Here is a 20,638-nt window from a genome sequence, read left to right as displayed (position 1 = left end):
TACGATCAGTCAATTTGGCGAACATTTATTTAGTTATAAAGTTTGTCGCCGCCACACTACCATAACTAATTTGGTTCCTTCGTAATTTCAATTTTGTTAGAAAGTGGTAGGCATTGAGATAAGCATGTAGGGTACGCAGGGGTCTTGTGATGAATTCGGGGTAAATTATTGTGACTGGTAAAAAGAGATTCGTGGTTGGGTGTTTGGTAGTTGTATTATTGTTGGGTAGCTTGTGTGAATGAGTGTTGGTTATAGTGGGTGGTGAATGGTGTTTGTAGTTGTGTGTATGATGTAGATGGGATAAATTTTGGATTTTGTTCTTGGATGTTGTAGGGGGTTGTGTTAAAGATGGGTTTTGTTGATGATATTGTTGGCTTGGGGTATAAGGGGGTGTGTTGGGATGAAAGGTTGTTGGGTGTTAAAGTCATGTTGTTAGGTGTTAAGGTTATGTTGTTAGGTGATAAGAATATGTTGTTGAGTGTAAGTGCTTGTTGATGGTCGGGTGTGTTGGAAGTTTGAAGGTGTTAAGGTTATGTCGTTAGGTGTTAAGGTTATGTTGTTTAGCGGAAGCATACAAAATACAATGCCTCTTGTAAACAATGATCCTTCAACCAAGGTGAGCGTTTTGTATTCTTTCTGAATACAAATTCACTCTATCACACAAAAAACATGAATTGTAAGGAATAAAGTAATTGAACAAGTATACAGTAGTTGGGAGAATTCTTACAATGAACTTCCACATTACTTGTTAGCACTTAAGAAATTTGTTCTCGGTACAGTGGTAGAAATGCAAACACTACCCATATATACAGATGACGACACTATTATTGATGGGAAACAAATATTCCACCGGCTTTCGGCATCTAAACATGCATTAAAGGCTTTGCATACTACAAATATATACTTCAAATTGATGGAGCCTGGTTATACGGTAAGTAGAGGGGGGCTACTCATAGCGGTAACACAAGATGACAACAATAATATTTTCCCAGTTGTGTTTGCCCTTGTGGAAGGTGAGACGACTCATGTGTTAGGGAGTTTGGGAGAGTCGGAAGCACCAATGGGACTAAAGTCCCAGGACCACAAGAGAGGCAGACACGACATCTCAACCCAAAACCTTAAGGTGATAGGTAACTGGGTCATCTATCTTATAAATCCAATATTCCACCCATTCATAAGCAATGTGGAACTCTAATCACTGACTTTTGCACCCAACATTCCCCCCAAAGTGTGAGTTCCCCACATCCTATAATAGGACTCTACATAGGATCCAAATCCCGCATCCTCATAAAGCCGAACTACGACTCTGATACCACTGTTGGAGAGTCCGGGTGAGTCAAAAGCACCAACGGTGTCTACCTCTCTTGTGGTCCTAGAGCATTAGTCCTATTGGTGCTTCCGACTCTCCCAGACTCCCGAACAATCGTATCAGAGCCTTGGTGTGGTGGGGTATAAATTTTAGTATGCTATGTGGTTGCAATTTTGTCTAATCTTCCACATTAAAAAAGAAATTTTATACTCTATGTTGGTTGGGAAAATTTTGGTTTGCTGCAGGAAATGTTTTTGTTGCAATGTCAAGTTTTTCAAGTGTAGTGAAGATTGACTTAGAGAAATTTAAGGAAGAATTATTTTTGCCTTGTGGAAAGTTCAAGTCAAATATGTGTTAACACAATCAATATTATACAAGTTGCAAGATTATGTTGGTGGTCGAAGAGCTTCCTGCTAACAAGGAAGTTGCACCAAAAGATTTCAACCTAGTTTTTGACATGTGAAATTCTGGGAGTGGTTTAGCTTTAAGTGATATTTGTTCTTCATGATAAAGTATATGATTGTCTGTGATGACAATGTAAAATTATTGAAGTGGTTTATCTTCAAGTGAAATATATTCTTCATGAGAGAGTATGATAGTTTTTAAAACTATGATTGTCGGTGAAGACAATGTGAAAATTCTTGAAGTGATGTAGCTTCAAGTGACTATACTCTTTATAGTGGAGTATGATTGTTAGTGAAGACAATGAAATTTAATGTAATATTTCCAATCAAAGTAGAGATTGTTGCATTGAAGAAGTCCCATATTGCTTAGTTTTGTGAAGGAAGAGGGAGTCTAAGGCTATATATACTATTCAAGTTTTTTCTTACAAGATGTACCGGTCAAAAGCACTTTAAGATTATATTTGACTTTCTTTGTTATTTTATGCTCTTGTATTAGAGTATTGTGAGATGTAGTTAAATATTTTTTGGAGGGTACGGGTGTATTGGGGCCTTGGGGTAGTTGAGGGTAGTCTATGTGTTGTAACAATTTTCACATAGGGTTATTCTCTGGTTGTCATTTGACAACGGTCGTGGTTTTTTCTCCAGTTTTGGATTTTCCACGTTAATTTCTTGTGTTGCTATTTTATTTTACTCCCTATGTTTGTTATTTTCCCAACATGATGGTTAGGGGTTCTTTCTACAGAACTTGAAAAGGCACGTTGCTTCTCAACTTGACCTATGTTTGATTTCAAACAGGCTTACATCAATTAAAAGTGCATACAATAATCCATATAATGGTTGGCATAATCCACCATTTATGCATGTCTACTGTATCAGACACATTGCGCAAAAATTCATGAGAGAAATCAAGGGCAGAAACCTCTGAAGAAAAGTTATTGACATGGGTAAGTTTTTGTATGCTAACATTATATCTTAGTCAATAACATATTATTACATTAATCCATTTTTTTTATTAAATATAGGATATGCTTTAAACCGACCAACATTTTACCATCACCAAAATGAAATTGGCTTGGCTAATGGTGATGCTTTAAAGTGGTTAGATAATATTCTAATACAAAAACGGACGAGGGCATTTGACGAGGTCGGCATTGGGGTCACATGACAACGAACCTCGTCGAGTCAATGAAACCAGTCTTAAAAGGCACTCATAATCCATCTATTTCAGCATTGGGAAGTGCAACATATAATATGATGTGATCACTATTTAAATAAAAGAGTTCACAATGGAGTACAGTGTTGAAATCTGGGCAAACTTTTACAAAAAATTACATGAAGATGATGAAAGAAAAAACAACAAAATCCAACACACATGAGGTATCAATATTTGACTACGAGCATAACATTTTCAGTGTGAAGGAGACGATGGACCACAATGAGGGGACACCTATGGCACGTTACAAGGTCAACCTATTAAATGGTTTGTGCAACGGCGAATATTTTCAAGCATATTGTATTCCTTGTTCACATGTTATTGTTGCATGTTCCACGGTGCGCCAAGATGCCTATGCTCTTTTGTCAAACGTTTACAAGGTCGTAAATCTATTTGGGATTTACAACACAAGCTTTCCAGTGCTACCATACGATGAATATTTGCCATAATCCAATAATACGATGGAATAAGAAAGACCACCCAGTGAGCACACAAATTAGAACAGAAATGGGCGCGAGTGATAAGTTGAAGAGAAAATGTGGATTATGTCATCTTCCTGATCACAACTGACCCCGGTGTCCCATTGCTAGAAGTAGTAATAATGAAGTTTTTATTTTATTGTTAAGTATAAATATCAGATTACCATCAAGCTTTTCATTTCTTTGAAACATTTCTAGTTAGTTATTTTTCTCGTCAATAAATGTCATTTTTATAAACACAAAGATCTTTTGCATTTGATATAAATAACAAGAATTTAGATAACACAAAATGAACAACAACAAGTCTAAAAAAATAACACATACAACATATAGCAAAACAGATAAAAAATACTTAACCACAACATTCTAATTGATTATAACAATCAAACTAATATCATTTGGTCCAAACATCATTTACCTAACATCCTTATCATTTCTAACTCGCATTCTCCCACACTGGGCATCATATCTTTCAATACTTCTAATTTTTGTGCCATCATGTATCTCTCCGTCTAAACAACGAATCAAGTTCATTTGTAGTTGCTCCAAACTTTGGATGTTCCAAAAAAAACATCTCCATTAGAGGATCGTCTCTCAAATAAATTGCATTCCCTTTGCGGCGGTGAATCATGTTAGAACGAGTGAAGAAAAAATATTAGAAGAAATTGAGAAGAGATGTGAAAAAATGGATCACATTCATACCTCTATTTGTATCAGATTCATCACGTGAGAGTGAGTATATTATTATTCCAATGTTAATTACCACAACTAATATGTATATATGTTAATAATTTTTTTGTTTGTTTAAGCATTGTGAACAATAAAATAAATGGAAAAGAAATTAATCAAGTGAAGATCAATACTGACAAAAAGATTGGAATTGTCCCGTTGAAACAAAACAATTGGTATGGATATATAGATTAAAATTAATTTTTTCAAAATTAATAACTGCCTTAAAAAAAATTAATCACCGTTTATGATACGAATACAAATGATAAAAATAAAAAATATGCGTTCTTGTTTTTGCCCGTAATAACATTTTAATATTATTTTTTTTTACAATTGAAATTTAAAAGATGAGATTTAATAAAAAGGTAAGTATTTTTATATGATATAAATTATATATCCTAATATTATTTTTATTGATTGATTCTAAGATTATAATTTAGTAAAATTAAGTAAATAAAGAGATTATGAAACGCTATTTATCAATCTGACATATAAACAAATTCACATATCTTACTATAACTAACTGCAAGAAAGTAATATAAAATTGGTAGATAAATGAAATGAGGGTAGAAAATTAAGTTTGATATCAATTTCATTAAATGCTTGATATTTGACCACTTAAAACATGATGACACTCCATTGCACATTTCCTTGCTTAAAGATTTCTTCACATTTATCCGTTTATGTTCTCAAAAAATTCAATGTAATTAAATGGTTGAAAAATACACTTTATTATTATATTCTTACACCAGACCAACGCATCTAAATAATCAATGACATATTTATATTCTTCCCAAAAAATATTAATAAACCCTATTTATATTTTAATGTATTTAGTTGATAATTTTTATTAATTAATTAATTAATTTGTGAAAATATATTTTTCATGTTTAATTTCTTCAAACCCAAGTTATATGGTTTCAGCTCCTATAGGTTCAGAGACTATAGATTCATCCATCACATAAAGTATTGTGCATCAGTTCCATTAATTTCATTAGATAAGATGATTGATTTATTTATTTATGATGACAAAGGCACACACCTTACATTCGTCTTCCAAAAGCCATTCATGAGATATAAATGTTGCTGCATTTTGTTACTAATAACAAAAAGTCAGTTTCACACAACACAAACTGTATAACAAAAACTACAAAAAAAATTAATATAAACTTAGAAACAGTCCTACATAAATATACTTTATACCACCTATACAACATAATTAAGTCCTTCATATTCAAAAGCTTCTTGGCTTTTATTCAACAATACTCTCTTAAAAGTTATTTATTTGCCAACAAGTTCTTCATATGGGAATATGGGTAACTTTTTGTTAAGATCAAAACACAATTGCGCATACATAATGTTGGTTCAAGCACTACCTTTTTATATATGAGTGAAATAACTCCCTGCAATTGCAATGAAAAAACTTTATCAAATATTAGTGAAATAACTCCATGAAATTACAAATAAAAATAGTTTAGAATACAACTAATAGGTCATATTCCTGCAAGTATTCTTCCCTGAAGTCCAGCAGCTAAACCCATTTTGGGCATTAAGTGCAATCCTTTTGATGTGCCTATAGCTAAAAGGGTTCCATATTCTTTATCATGGAAATTTAATGTGAATACGCTGAATGCAACCTTATTATCCTGAAGTTCGAAAAGACAAGTTGTATTTCTTGTTCTTGGATCAAGAACACTAAATTCTTAAAATTCTACGAAACCAGTAATTATTTACTACCTTTCTAATATCACACCAAAAATATTCCAGCAGACTCATAAAAACTTTCAAATAGGCCCTATTAACTTCGTGAATTAAACTAAAATTGCAAGCCAAATTGAAAAACTTTCAAATATGCGACTTTTAGGTACACTTACAAAATCACTGCAGACACAAAATAAGTTGGTGTTATTGTTGTTGTTATCGTTGCCGAAATTGTCGCTGCCACTCGCTATTATATGCATCCATCAGACCAACTGTTAGCCAGCAGCCAGTGTTGTTATTGTCGCTGCCGAAGTTATCGCTTCCATCACTTGAACCTCCGACGATTTCATTGAATAGAAAACTGGACACTACAGTGTGAAAAATTAAAATGCCACGGAAAATAATGGAGAGTATTAAGTCCTACATAATAAAAAAGATTAATCATAACAATAATGTGCTTTTGATGTTACTCCCAACTATATGAAGATTATTTCTCAACTTCTAGTTGGAATTCTCTCCAAATTTCGTAACAACAAATGACTCTTGAATAACCTAAAAATAAAACCATAAATCATTAAAATCAAACACATAGAGTCCAATCTAAAAGAAGCAAGAATGAAAAGTAGAGTTGCAGCAAACTTCATAAAAGAACATTATCGTTCATTAGTTTTACTACATTCACATTTATAACAGAAAATCAATCTAAAAACATAAATTCTCACATAGGATAGCTTGATGAAGCAGATCCACTTGTTTCTTCTCATAAACATCATTTCTTCTGCGTTATCACAAAACAAAACCAATAAATCAAAAATAAAACAGCATATTCCATCATATTCTCTAAAACCCTAACTATACGAAACTTCATACCAAATGTCCAAAACCCTTACGAAAAATGACTCAAACACCAACGTCTGAAGATGAAACCCTAAAATTGAAGTTAAAACCCAAAAACAACAAACATACCTCTTTGTCGTGCATAATCATCTCGAAGTGCTCTTTGGTCTTCGATAAAACTGTCTATTTGTGATGGATTTTGATAGCAATTTTCTAGAGTTTCTTGGTTTCATTGATTTCCTTCAATTTCTCAAAAGGTCTAGCCATAGTGAAGTTAAAAGCAGAATATTTTTGGAAGAGAAGTTTGTTGTGGGATGGAAAAGTCAAGCAGTTATGGACAGAAACTGAGATCTATAAAACAAGTTGAGAGAGATGATAGGATTGTGTGGGAAGGAACAGAAAATTGGAAATGACAAGAGAGGGTGACGTGTAAAATCGTTCATGTCTGCAGAAAAGCAGACTTTTGGCAAAAAAAAAATTAGGGTTTTAAAAAATATTGGGGAAGAGAAGAAAAATGGTAGCAGTAACAATACCTATTTGGATGCAATTTGTCTTGAAGAGATGAAAAGTGACATGCGAAAAAGAAAATAGTATTTTACAAGGGAATTGAATTTTATTTAATATTTGATTGGAAGAAATTAGTAAAAAACATTATTTATCTCTAAAATATTAATTTAGACTTAGATAAAGAAAATTATTACTAGTTAATCGGCATTGTTGAAAACAGGTCAACAAGGCATCTACTATCTACCCATTAATAAGAGATTGCCCAAACTGTCTATTTTGCCCTTTTCTTATAATTTCTTTACCCATACAAAAGGTTATTCATGTAATTAACAAAATAAAAAATAGCACATGCCAAATGTTGTGTTCTCATTGGTCAGTTATTTCAATTGTTGTACTTGCATAACCCATTTCACTCCAACCTCTTCGACACCATTTTCATCTGTCACTACATTTTCATTCTCTCTCTTCCATTTTCTCTCGTCTCCCCTCTCTTCTCCATTAAACCCTAGCCGCCGTCGGCCCTTTCTCCGGCCACCACCACCTTAATGAAAATATTAAGCCCATTTTCATATTCCCCATCTCACGGGTGTCACAAGGAAGCAGTTGGATTCTTATTTCGAGCGATCTCGCCGTTGACCGTCGCCTCTCCTTCTCTGATACTCGCAAAACAACCGCATCAATGGCAAAGCAGATCCACGAGATCAAGGAATTTCTTTTGACGGCGCGTAGAAAGGACGCGAGATCTGTGAAAATCAAGAGGAATAAGGATGTGGTACTGAAGTTAAAGATTCATTGCTCGAAGTATTTGTACACGATGTGTGTGTTTAATACTAATATACTTGAGTTTCTTAATCTGCTGCTTATAGTTTTGTTTGTGAAATCTTTGAATTGAATTATGAATTACTTGGGACACTACTATTTGATTATCAGTCTTGGACTTACTGACTTTCCCATTAACATTTATTCAGCCAAAGCCTCGGGTTGATTACACTCTGAAGGAAGTTTGTGGAAGTTTGCCGGCACTTCCTAGAATTTCATATATGATTGATGTAGGTTCTAATCTGTAAGTTGGCCTCTTTTGAACTAATACTCATTTTTTTACTAATACTCATAATCCACACTAAGATTTACCCATCATTTAATAGGATACTATGAACTCAATTGTTACTGATATGCTCCAATGGCCTCAAAGGATTGTTGTGCCACTTGGTGGTATTCTTGTGAAAACTAGGTAATGTGAATTTTAATTTGTCTCTTAGTTATATATCTTCTTGAATCTAGATCAAAACATATCTAAGTTTTTTAAGTTGTTCCAATGGCCTCATAGGATTGTTGTTCCATTTTTTTTGTCACTAACTTGCAGATCTACGATTGTTAGAGACATGGACATGAGTTTACTTATTTCATGTTACTAAAAGTTTGTTAATTTATTTTTGTTATTTTGTAGGTTGTAAAAGTTTCATATCTGCTGAGCTATTTACAGGTTCAATGGCAGAACCCTTTAGGTAGTTTAAGTTTTGTGATATTTCGAGAACTTTATTATACACACAGAAGCGGCTTATATGGATTGATTTTTGTTTTTCTTAATCTTCTGTTTTTCTAATACACTCATTTATTTGTGTTCAATGCATTAATCCCTTAACTTTTCAACATTGCTTTGTTGGTTCTAGAAGTTGTTCTCGCCATTTGGAGCACAACAAACAAACATAATCGTTACAAAAGGTTATGGCTTTTCCTTGCACCCGAAGTTCCTCTGTTAATATATAATAATTTATAAAAAAAACAATTTACACTTCTGTTGTTCATGTCTTTATTTAAACATATTCTGCAGGTGTTTATTGTGGCTTTTCCTTATATCTCAAACACATTCACTTATATCTCAATATGATTGAATATAACAATATAATTTTTTAAAACTTATGTTTTATACTTTACTCTTTCTTCTCATTATATGGGTTATTAACATTTCTGTAGTGTCCAAGGGTTGTTTTATACTTTACTCTTTCTTCTTACTATATGATTTTTTAACATTTTTGCATTGTCTAAAGAAATATATTAAAGCAATTCGTTGAATATAAAGTTTCCATTGGATAACTTGGATGCTAAAGCAATTCATTTTTAGAATCATACTGTAGGAATATGAAGTATATTAAAGCAATTCGTTGAATATGAAATATGAATAATTTTTTAGTTTGGTTTGTATTAAATGACAATTGCTGCAAAACCGATGTTTAACATTTTGGTGAAACTCTGCGCATTGTACAGTTCTTTATCAACTTGCATTAACTTGATGTGCTTTCTTACTGATGCAGAAGTTCCTACTTGCACCTACTAACTTAAGGTCTTCACAAAAGCTGCTTTTCAAATAGATATTATCCGATTAAATTAGATGAGTTGGTAGTTGTGTAACATCACTTTTAACCACTAGGAAGATCTTGGTCCCCGTCCCTGTAACATCACTTTTAACCATAGAAAACAACTACTTAATTTATTAACTGGTTTGCAAAATTTCTACCTTTTAACTGTGCATTTTATTTAGATATCAATATAGGCACCACACATTGTTTAACTTGCAAAATTTATACCTTTTAAATGTGCACTTTATATAGATATTAATATAGGTACCAGTTTAACTTCTTGAAATTTTGGGAGGGCAGAGAAAAAAGGCTGCACTGCACCGCAGGTACCAGTTTAACTTCAATTCAGTGTTAGGATATCTAAATTAATTGTTTAGGTAAACATAAAAAAATGTAGCAATGGCATTTTCTGTCATATCAAACTTTTTTAAATTTAAGTTGAAGCTATTAAAAGAATATTATATCATATCAATTGCATGTATTTTTATTTAAATTTTTTTTTTAATAACATTAAAAATCTATTTATCTCACGGGTCACTAACAAGATAATATTTATTTTAGTTTAATCAATCATTATTTTAATTTAAGAAACAAAACGAGTAAAACTCCATTAAAAAAAATAAATTATTTAATCTCTAACAAGACAATATTTATTTTAGTTTAATCAATCTAATTGTAATCAATCAATCATTATTTTTCTATATGATTACTCTTTATTTTTTTTAAAAATAAATCATTTCAAATTTTATATTTGTATTTGATATTATCTAAGTGTTATAACATTAAAACACATTTATGTGTTATCACATTAACAAATATTTTATTTTTTTATTTCATGACTATTATTTAAAGATTTTAAATTACGACATATTTTTTAATTATTTACACTATGATAATTCTATTACCCGTGCGGGAGCACGGGTCTCTTACTAGTTGATTGAATATAAGTTCCTATTTAGTTTATTATTCATCCTATTTTTCATCGCCATTGCTTCTTCGAGCTACCTAACCCAACAAGCAACTAATCTATCCTTTTGTACCAAATCTACAAATAAACCTACCAAAATGCACTCTCACTTTCCACAACTAACTTAAACTCCAATACAATGACGCTTCTCCTCCCACAATCTCTCTTCTTCACCGCACCCACCATTCCTCCCGCCACATACTTCCAAACTCCGATCCGACTTCAGACCTTCGGCTCCTTCACGATCCGATGTACCAACCAGTTTCATCTCCAACTCCGCCAACCCGAATGCGACATCCAGAAACGCGTGGTCAGCAGTGATCTCAACTTCGACTCTATCCTTTCAGCGGTGGAGCTTTCCTGCCTGGTTTCGTCAGCGATTTTTTCTGCTGCTCTGACGGTAAATGGATCGAAGAATTGGTTGATGAAGGTGAGTGGTAACAGAGTGAATGCTGTGTGGGGGATTTTGATATTGGTCGGTGGTGTTGCGGCTGGGGTGTTGCTTCGGAGGCGGCAATGGAAGAGTATGGAAGGTGGATTGATGGAGAGGGTTGAGAAATTGGAGGATGATTTGAGGAAGACGGTGAGAGTTATTAGGATATTGTCCAGACATGTTGAGAAATTGGGGAATAGGTTTGGGTTTACTAAGGAACCCATCACTCAGGTATTAATAATCTTTATCTTTTTGGTAAATAAGTATTTGTATTAACATAATGAATTTCTTGAAGTCTGCAGATCTAGCACAGAAGAACTCTGAGGCCACAAGAGCTGTAGCGGTAAAATATGAAATTTTGGAGAAAGAGATTCATGAAATTCAAAAAGTTTTACTAGCGTTACAGGTAGTTATTTATCCCTCCACAAAATGATATTTAGCCTCTGCATAGATGACAGTGTTTAAAACTGAATGGAATACAATCATATGTTATTGCTATTTAGACTTCAAAGCTATGCCTATGTGTTCTTGCTGACTTGGTCCTTACATTCATGTAGGAACAACAACAAAAACAATTTGATCTGATTCTCTCGCTTAAGCCGTGGGAAAGCACACGCAAAACTCCCAAAGAGCAAGATATATTACAAACTACTAACTCAGCTGAGAATGAGGTGAAGACCGCCAAATCTGAATTAAGAGAAGATAATTTATGAAAATTTGAAGGGGCAAGTCTTGGTACCTTATTCTTCCGTTCTTTATGTACACATTGAATTGTTGATTACTCGTTTATAGGTTAGGAGACAGTACACTATCGGAAACAATTAGCCAGGATAGTATCAATTGGTTCTTTTTATTACTTGGGCATGTACTTTTTATTCATGTTTTGTATATTTCATCCTCAAAATTCATAATGCTCATGTTGTGGCTGACTCCGTTAATGTCACCCGCCATTGCACTATTTGTAATCCTGTTTATGAAGAAAACATCTTATTCAACTAACCTTCTACTACATTCATTCTTGTTTTGAGGCACTTTAACCACATTTATTTTTCTTCACAAAACTTCTACTACTTTAAAAAATGTTCAAGAAATTATTTTACATACATAATTTTATTCTGTTATTTTACTACTTTAAATTAATTTTTACTAAAAATATTGGCATCCAACCAAAATTCATGGATAACAAATTTTATGTTTTTCTTAAAAGGATATATCCGCGGAAAGTCGTGTTTTTCGTAATCATACTTTAAAATTTAATTATCTATTTGGTTAATAGGATAAAAGACAATAAAAAATATATCTCATATTATGTTTTAATTTAATAGTTGATGTAATATCTTCAAAAATTTATTTTATTATATTTTTTTTTAACAAACATCATGTATTAAGAAAATACAAAAGAAAATTTACAAAATAGAAAAGGGGACAAGACCAAAACCTCAACTAAAGGGTAGTTTGGAAGTTGGTATTTGGAGGGAAAGACTTTGGAGGGTTGCACTTATATCTTTAAATGTATGTGATATTTTAAAAAAGTTTAAAAAACAATATACTACAATAGCATATAAAATCATATTGTTTTTTAAATTTAAAAAAAATATCAACTACATTTTAAGATATAGACGTAACCCTCCAAAGTCTTCTCCTCCAAAACCCTCCAAAAATCAACTCTCAAACAGTCCCTAGGGCTATGTTTGGGAGTTTGAAGAAGAGGGGAGGGGAAGACTTCCAAAAACAAAATTTAAAAAAAACATAGGAAAATATTTGACATTTTTTAAAAAATTGAATTTGTTTAGAATGATAAAAGAGTTATTATCATTACTAAATTTTTAATTTTTAAAATAGTATAACAACCTAAAAGATATTTGGAAAATTTATGTAAGCCCTTCAAAACCCCAATTAATACAACTTTTGAGTTCCTCCATTTTATAGGGTTTTTGGTGTTACGAATAAACTCAAACCCTCTAAAACCCTCCTACCCAAAATCTTTTTATCTTTTTCACCAAATTCCTCCTATTTTCCAAAGCCTTCCCCTCCCTTCCCCTCTAAACTCCCAAACATAGCCTAAGAGAATCAAAAGAAGCAACGCCAACAAAATTGAGAAAAACAAAAATTAGATAAGTTTAATTTGTTTCCAGCTAGATGGTGCCTAATGATGATGGGGTGACCCAACCAAGTGACAATATTGAGTGACAATCTAATGAAGGCAATATTGTTAACACAATGATTTCCTTTTTTACGAATATGTCTTATGGTACATGTCATATCCTTAATTAGAGCCTAACAATCATGTCATCTGTTGTAAATTTCCTAAAAGATTATACTTTGTGTTTTGTAGGCTAAGGTAGCAATCACAAAATTCTTTTCAATTCAAATGAACCTTTAATGTCGTTGGGGTGCACACTCTATTGCAAAAATGACCACGAGCTCAACATAGAGAAAGTTTTGTTATTCTTCTATTATAATTTTGACAAATATTATATAATTGTTTAGTACAATGACAATTCGAATAATGCTAAAAATATAAAATCTTTGATCCGTAACCTTGTTAACTTATACACAGTATCTAAGACTGAATCCTTGCGAGGTCTTTACTCGAAATGAACTTAAATCTTCCAACTCCAAGAATTCTGCTCTAAGTCTCTATTCTGCAGCGATCATTACTAATCCTATCGATATCTTGAGAAGGACTTCCACTTTGTCTATAACCTACCACACAACTTCATCAAAGTAATTCTAGAGGGAATAACCTCTTTTCAACTGGATTTGTCAATCCCATCCACAATTGTAAACCCTTGAAAATAAGAGAAAAAGTTATTTGATCCGAGTTATAAGAAAGGAGTGTAGGACGAATCAACAAATCAAGTTATTTGTGTCAATACCGAAAAATCAACTTTGTAATTCGAGTTATGCTTTCTATGATTCAAGTTATGTGATTCGAGTCATGAAAGTCTCTGATTCAAATCACATAACCAAATTCCAAAAGAGGCAAACTATGTCTGATACAAATCAGACAATATGTGCTTCAAATGAAACCTCTACGATTCGAGTTATGGATGTTATGATTCAAATCATAACAATATAATTTTTGAACATTTTGTAATTATGATTCGAGTCATGCAAACGTGTGATTGAAATCACACTTATAGGTTTTAATTTTTTTTTGCAAAATGTGAAGTGTTTTGAGAATCCGACCTTGTCATGACTTGAACCATTCTCAATTTATCTCTTGATTCAAAATTTCTACAAATTGTTTAGAAGCATATTGCTCAAATAATAACCAAACACTTTGATTTATGTATGCTTAAAAATGAATTAAAAACTCAATACTAAAATACGCAATCATGTGAAGAGACTCAAGACTGAAAGAAACAAAATAAAAAACAAAAAGACAATCAATCAAAACGTAAATCCTTAAGAGATATAGACAGTGCAACTCCATGTAATAATATTATAAAAATCATTTATATAAAATCTTTAAAAAAAAAAAAAGTTATTAGAATACAAAATAGATTTTAGAAAAATTATTCAAAATTAAATTTTAATTTTAAAATTAAAAATATTTTTTTAACAATTTTCTTTTAATCTTAAATAAACACTAATAAAAGTGATTTTTTTAATTAATAAAAACTTGATTAGTTAAAAAAATTCAATCCAAAAGGACCCTGCCACAAATCAACAAGACAAAACAAAACACTCATTTAGGTAGCATCATCGTTGTGTTATTTTTTTCATTCAATTGGTTTAAGAAAAATCACGAACGGTAAAAAACGAAAATGGAAGAGCTACGGAAACTGGAGAAAGTGCAGAGGATGGTTAAATTCATGGACTCGCGTGGCGTTTCAGTATCAAACTCCGATCACCACTGTAACCGCTTCCTGGCTAATTTCATGCTCTTTTTGTTAGAACCATGCGGAGAACTCGCCATCGCCGACAAGTGCTGCTTGATTTCTGAGCTTATACCTAGGGTTAGTAACTTCTCCACGCCCTCACTGTATTTTCATCCTGTTTTTGTTATAGCGTTTGAAAATCGATTCGAGGTTTTGTTTACAGCTTTCATCTCCGTTTGTGGAGGATGCGTATCAACACATTGTCACAGAACAAGAGAACAGTGGTAATTTCATCTGTACTTGTGAATGTCTTTAGTATTTCAAGATTTTCATTGTTTTGCTTGTGCTCAAAAGATGAAATTGAAAAACAATATGCAAGTAGGATTTTAGGGAAGGGACTAATAGTTATAAGCACTTAAGGTAACAATTAGAATGGTTTAAATATATATTTGGATGTTAAAATGGATGTGGTGTTTGGAAATCATAGAAACTGAAAGGAATGGAACGGAAGGAAGAGAACGATTAGCTATTGGTTTTCCTTCCCTACGGTAGTATGTATTCCTTCCACTCAATACCAACACCTGGCATGTATAGTTAGCTATTCCTGATTTAAAACTATTCCTAGTTTTCATTCTTATGTTTTGTTGCTTGTTTCAAATTTTAAGAATTTTCTTGAATTTTTCACTGTCCATAGGTTTTGAACCAATTCTTGTTGGAAGTTCACTGCGAAGTTGCAGTCAGATGAAAGAAAACAATTTGTTGCAAAATTGTAATAAAAACATAGCCATGATCGGGCTGGATTCCATGCAAAAGGCAAATTCTACCCTTGAAGATTTTGTAAGTATATATTCCAAGAGTAATTTTTTTGATATGCTCATGGTATACTGCTATGATACTCATTAGTATTTTTTTTATCTGAATACTTATATTTTTTTTTTAATCTTGCAACTCGTTAATCATTTAAAATGGTGGAAACTAGACTTAGGTAGTTTGAACATGTAGCGAGAAGACCTGTAGACTATGTCAGAGATAGAGAAAGACCTAGAAAATTATTAACTTATTAAGAAAGATCTTGAGATTAATGAGTTGGATAGAACCATGCTTTTTGATAGAACATTATGGCATAGTTTGGTTCATCTAACTGAACTCTACAAAGTGGGATAGTGCTGGGTTGTTATTGTTGCTCCTTAATCATTTTACTCGGTGATTAATTTGGAAAATATGCTAGTAGTAGTAGTAGTTGCACTGTGGCAGCCCAACAATGGTTGGTCGCAGTGGATGTTGGCTATGATCCCAATCAAATTTTACTTGCAAATGTAGAGGTTAGAATCCTAGAGTCGTCCCTATAGAGGAGGGGGATTTACTTGACCACCTTCAACCCAATACTTACTACCACAACTATGATTGTGAGGGTGATTGGTCAACGGTTAAAGAAAAATGCAAAAGAAAGAACGCAGCGTGGAAATCTTCAAGCTCATAAACAAACTTGATTGGTATCCTAAGAAGCCTTATTTTCCATATTGATTAAAGTATGAATACAGTGCGACTTGTTTGCTTCGTTCTACAAAAATTTACAACTAGAGTAGTTTGGTAGAAGGCTTGATACAATTGCCTAGTTACACAAAACTTGCTTTGTGATACCAATGTTGATGTGAACTTTTTTCCAGTGCAGATCATATTTTATGTTTCATGGATTGGATGTAAGCAGGCCGCAATCAGTCTTCAAATACTTACCTATTCTTTCATTCACTGAGAGCTATATTTATCAGGTACATAGATTGGTGTTATTATTCGACAACCCTTTTACTTAAGTCAAGTATTTGTGTTAAAAGTGTTGGGCTCCTAAAATGGTTCTACTGTATGTGTGCCTAGAAGGAAAAGATTGATAGAGTATCTCAAGCTAGATGGAATGGAAGACAAGGCAAGCTTTGAAACTAACTGACCTTTTTAAAGATGCACTTAATAAGTTAATATGACATCATTTATAAGGACTATCATTGTTTTAGCAATTGAAATGATGGATATGCAGTGCTAACATGCTAATAGTCAAGGCATATCTTCGAATAGAAAAGTAGTAACGGTAACTGTCTTAAGCTTTCCCAGTCTAAGGACTATCATTCTAACTGCTAAAATAACACTACTTGTCATCCCCAAATAGTTTTGTGCAATGTGCATGCATCATGCACCCCTTCTCAAATATATGTTTTCCGGGGCTTGATGTTTACCCTAGGTGGTGGTGGAGCACTGACCACACTTTACCCACACATTATTTTACCGTAAAACTCATTTCAGAAAATTCGAAGGCCAAGTAACCCTCCATGGGAAATTAGAACTAATAAACGCAAAGACTCACACACTCACACACCTCATATTTTAAAGTGAAAGCCATTACAATTCCTGGACATCACTACCATTTACAGCCTTGCAATGACTGTCTTTCCTTCAAGACACTCAAATTTCTATGCACTTGCTTCAGTAATTCAGACTGTGATTACTCGGCCTTACAGTTTGTTGAGGCCAGATTCTTGACTAAATGATGCATCTAGGTGATAGAAGAGGGTGACGTTGGCCATTTTTCCGCTCAAAAGCATATCTTTTAAAATAAAAAATGGTTCATAGTTTTAGTGTTACTGACTGCTCTACAATTTCCTGAAATATGTTTTTACAGTAAGTTTAAAATATGCAAAAGCTCTTATTTCTGCTAAAATTTGTGGCTGTTATGATGCAGCTGGATAAAATGAATGAGAATTTGCTGCAAACACCAAAAAGGAAATATGAGGTGATTGATTGCATTTACAGTGGCAATTTAAATCTTCATTTTTCAAGTAATAAATTTTAACATGATTTTTAATATGCATGTAGAAAGCATCTCAAGATTTGTTTTCTTGCTTCTCGACCGACCCATTTGGACCACTTGTGACTATTTTTGAGCAAAGGGGTCTTTTGACTGAAAGGTGTTATTCTGAACTCATTGCCATACTTTTCTTTGGATTAAGTAAGATTGAGCTTAATTTGGTTCTTTGTTCTTTTTATTATTGAGCTTAGAATATCTGAAGAGCTTAAACAAGGGGAAGAGTACTGGGCTCTTGAAAGAAAGCTCTGTCATGCACTGATAAACGAAGAAGAGGTATATTCACGTACTTTTTTCGTTCTCTTCAGAGATTCTATATACAGAGTGCTTTAAATCTAATAATTAGTTTGCTACTCAGATTCTTATTGATGATGTGATGAAGGCTATTCATTTAAAGTCGTTTGATTATCGAGTGCTTAATCTTCTTCTCTATCAACTGCAAGGAGCTAAGGTACAACAGATATTATGCAAAAAAATGCTGCCAACATAAATTTCTGCATAATGTGACATACAAATTATCATCTAAATATTGTCATTAGGATAATTATTTTTTTACAAATCTGTTTTGAAGGCTGAGGAGTTGCATATGGAGTTTCTTTCAATTTCAGAGTTCTTAGTGGAAGTTTCTGATGATCTGTAAGTACTATTTTGTTTCAGTTGGTGCTGAATACCATGGTATCTCAAACATTAAATCAAACCCGGGTATGAATTAATGTTTGAGATCACCCTTTTTGTATGTAGTTTTTAGACATCATTTCTTTGTCTGGTAAAACAAAACTCTTACTTAATTTTTCCGTCGCTACTTCACTGTTCACGTGTCATTTCTGTGACTAAACAAACACATACAGATTTCAGTATTACTGTAGCATGTTTCAATTTTGTAAATTTTATTCAACATATTTGGTTGTGAAAATTTTGCAGGTACGACTATGAGGTGAGTTCAATAATTGAAGTTTTGTAACTACCAGCAGTCAAAATGTTGTCTGAATCTTATTTGACCAAAAGCTGCCTTGCAGGATGATGTTTTAGAAAATAATTTCAATGTTTTACGCATGTTTATCAGAATATATGGAGCTTCAACTGCCCCTGCTATGTTGGTATGTCAAACTGGTTACAAGTGGTGCATCTAATTTACACCCGTGCTTATAAATATCCCGCATTCTCTAAATCTGTTGGTTAGCTTGTATCTTTCTGGTAAAAATTTCAAATGTATCAAGTGAACCATGGTTATTTTTATTAGTGGGAGATCAATATCCACCTTTTGTTAAAATCACCGAGTGAAAGTGATTTTATTATATTAGGCGATTTTCCAGCACTTTTACTATATCAGGTGATTTTCCATGGTAGTTCCCATTATTAAATGGGCCAAATTTTCAATTACAGGCGAAGTGCATTACTGAGGCTGAGAGCAAGTACACCAGTTTACTGGAATTACTGCATCCGAAGCTCTCTCTGAGCTATCAGAAAAGATGTGCAGAAGCCACTAAAGAAGGTAATTTGCTTGATCCAGTCAAGGTGTTCCAGTAGTATGAATTAGACCCTAAACTTTACTCAACCAAATTCTGCAGGTGGGAAGGTATCAGGCAACCCTCTTGGTACGTGGTGTATTCCAACCGTGATTCAAGATGAGGAATTGTATAGATCAAACTTGAAATCACATACTTCCTAAATATAAACTTAATGTGTGTCAGAGGTTCACAGGTAATCATATCGATTCAAGTGTTTTCATTTCAAGTGTCTTGGCCATGCCGATGGTAGAGAGCTAGAGTTGAATTAGATGCACGCGTTTAAATTAGATGCCCCAGATATAGGTCTTGCTAACTTGTGTCCTAAGGGCACAAGATAAAAAATTCAAAAGTAGAGTTTTATTATTGAAAAAAAAAAACAATATTTTGACTTTTAAAAGTTGAATGCTCAGTATTTAAGACAAATATTTCTATATTGAGTTGCTTAGCATTCTCAAAAAAAAATTAATCGTGAAATGGCCAATGAAAGCATGAAAGTGAAATTTTTTCGATTCAATTATGATTTTCATGGCAATTTTTATACCAAAGTATTAATTATCAACTTATATGGAAATTTAAGAATTGCATGGGAAATCTATTTTTGCCAGTACAATATTCTGCAAATCAAAGTATTAATCTGAATAATGTAGTCTGTATCAAGCTGAACCCTAAACATAATAAGCATGAATGCCCCTTGGAAACAGATCAGTTGGAACCTAATGGAGGAACAAGTTGCTTAGGAATTTCCTGTAGAGGAACAAGATGCATTAACATTGCATGTAGCTGAAGAACTCTTGCAAAATGGACTGTATAAATTTCGAGCACCATATCCGTTCAACTTCAAAACATACATTGCTGGCTGATTGCATTATTATTAGGCGGGGAGATGATGATTTTCCCAGAGCAGTTTTGTTCTCTATCTTTGTATTTTAATTATGAAATCAAAGTACTAATGAAGTTGGTTGTTCTAATTATCTTTGTAAGGGTATGATTTTGCTAATCTAAATTGTTTTAGCATAAAAAATGGTGCGAGAGGAAAGTCAACAATTAGAATGATTTTCAATTTTGGTTCCAATCTTTCATGGGATAGATAGCACAAAACCAAAATCTGCCATTTCTCTGCCATTTTGCTTCCATTCATTTGTACTCATGTTAGCTGTTACGACTTGCTTGAAGGAGATTGACTATATCAAATTGTTGAAGTTATATATCATTCATTTGGTTCTTGTAAATATTAATAAAATTATAGAATAAACAACCAATTGGTCTATTTTTTTTTTTTTTTACAAGTCAATTAGTCATAGAACTCTCATATTCGGTAGCCAAACTATAACCAAAGAATAAATGTTCATAAAGTATTCATCAATCTACCAAATTAGTCACTTTGTTGGCTAATAACGTGATTGAATGTTATCTAATTAAAATTAATTTAACACCTAACTCATTTCTTAATTTCTATTTATTACAAAAATTTAAAGTAGAATAAAAAAAAAGTAAAATTACAAGAGAGTACTCAATT

General features: G+C 32.8%; 3 protein-coding genes across 4 annotated transcripts; all 3 read left to right on the top strand.

Annotated features, from left to right (window-relative positions):
* Window positions 1-7,616: 7,616 nt before the first annotated feature.
* Window positions 7,617-9,185, top strand: LOC131661460 (calcium-dependent lipid-binding protein-like). 2 transcript variants are annotated; one of them, XM_058931006.1, is made up of 4 exons: window positions 7,617-7,951; window positions 8,148-8,228; window positions 8,325-8,410; window positions 8,627-9,185. In XM_058931006.1, exons 1-4 carry the CDS (start codon window positions 7,859-7,861, stop codon window positions 8,631-8,633), a joined length of 267 nt encoding a protein of 88 aa, XP_058786989.1. In that variant the 5' UTR covers window positions 7,617-7,858; the 3' UTR covers window positions 8,634-9,185. The 2 variants fall into 2 exon arrangements, 1 of the variants encoding a protein (XP_058786989.1); XR_009301185.1 differs by lacking the exon at window positions 8,627-9,185 and having other exon boundaries at window positions 8,148-8,242; window positions 8,325-8,617.
* Window positions 9,186-10,370: 1,185 nt separating this feature from the next.
* On the top strand, window positions 10,371-11,879 carry LOC131661459 (uncharacterized). Its single transcript, XM_058931005.1, has 3 exons — window positions 10,371-11,167; window positions 11,232-11,342; window positions 11,494-11,879. The coding sequence occupies exons 1-3, from the start codon at window positions 10,643-10,645 to the stop codon at window positions 11,647-11,649; spliced, it is 792 nt and encodes a 263-aa protein (XP_058786988.1). The 5' UTR covers window positions 10,371-10,642; the 3' UTR covers window positions 11,650-11,879.
* A 2,725-nt stretch (window positions 11,880-14,604) lies between these two features.
* On the top strand, window positions 14,605-20,490 carry LOC131661457 (uncharacterized). Its single transcript, XM_058931004.1, has 14 exons — window positions 14,605-14,901; window positions 14,987-15,047; window positions 15,458-15,600; window positions 16,431-16,532; window positions 17,492-17,542; window positions 17,626-17,717; window positions 17,809-17,890; window positions 17,973-18,065; window positions 18,186-18,250; window positions 18,536-18,548; window positions 18,631-18,711; window positions 18,998-19,106; window positions 19,183-19,315; window positions 19,824-20,490. The coding sequence occupies exons 1-13, from the start codon at window positions 14,710-14,712 to the stop codon at window positions 19,281-19,283; spliced, it is 1,185 nt and encodes a 394-aa protein (XP_058786987.1). The 5' UTR covers window positions 14,605-14,709; the 3' UTR covers window positions 19,284-19,315; window positions 19,824-20,490.
* The last annotated feature ends 148 nt before the right edge of the window (window positions 20,491-20,638 follow it).

Source organism: Vicia villosa, linkage group LG3 (assembly GCF_029867415.1).
Source record: "Vicia villosa cultivar HV-30 ecotype Madison, WI linkage group LG3, Vvil1.0, whole genome shotgun sequence".
Lineage (NCBI taxonomy): Eukaryota > Viridiplantae > Streptophyta > Magnoliopsida > Fabales > Fabaceae > Vicia > Vicia villosa.
The sequence above is the reverse complement of the archived record's forward strand: the minus strand, read 5'-3'. Positions and strand labels throughout refer to the sequence as shown.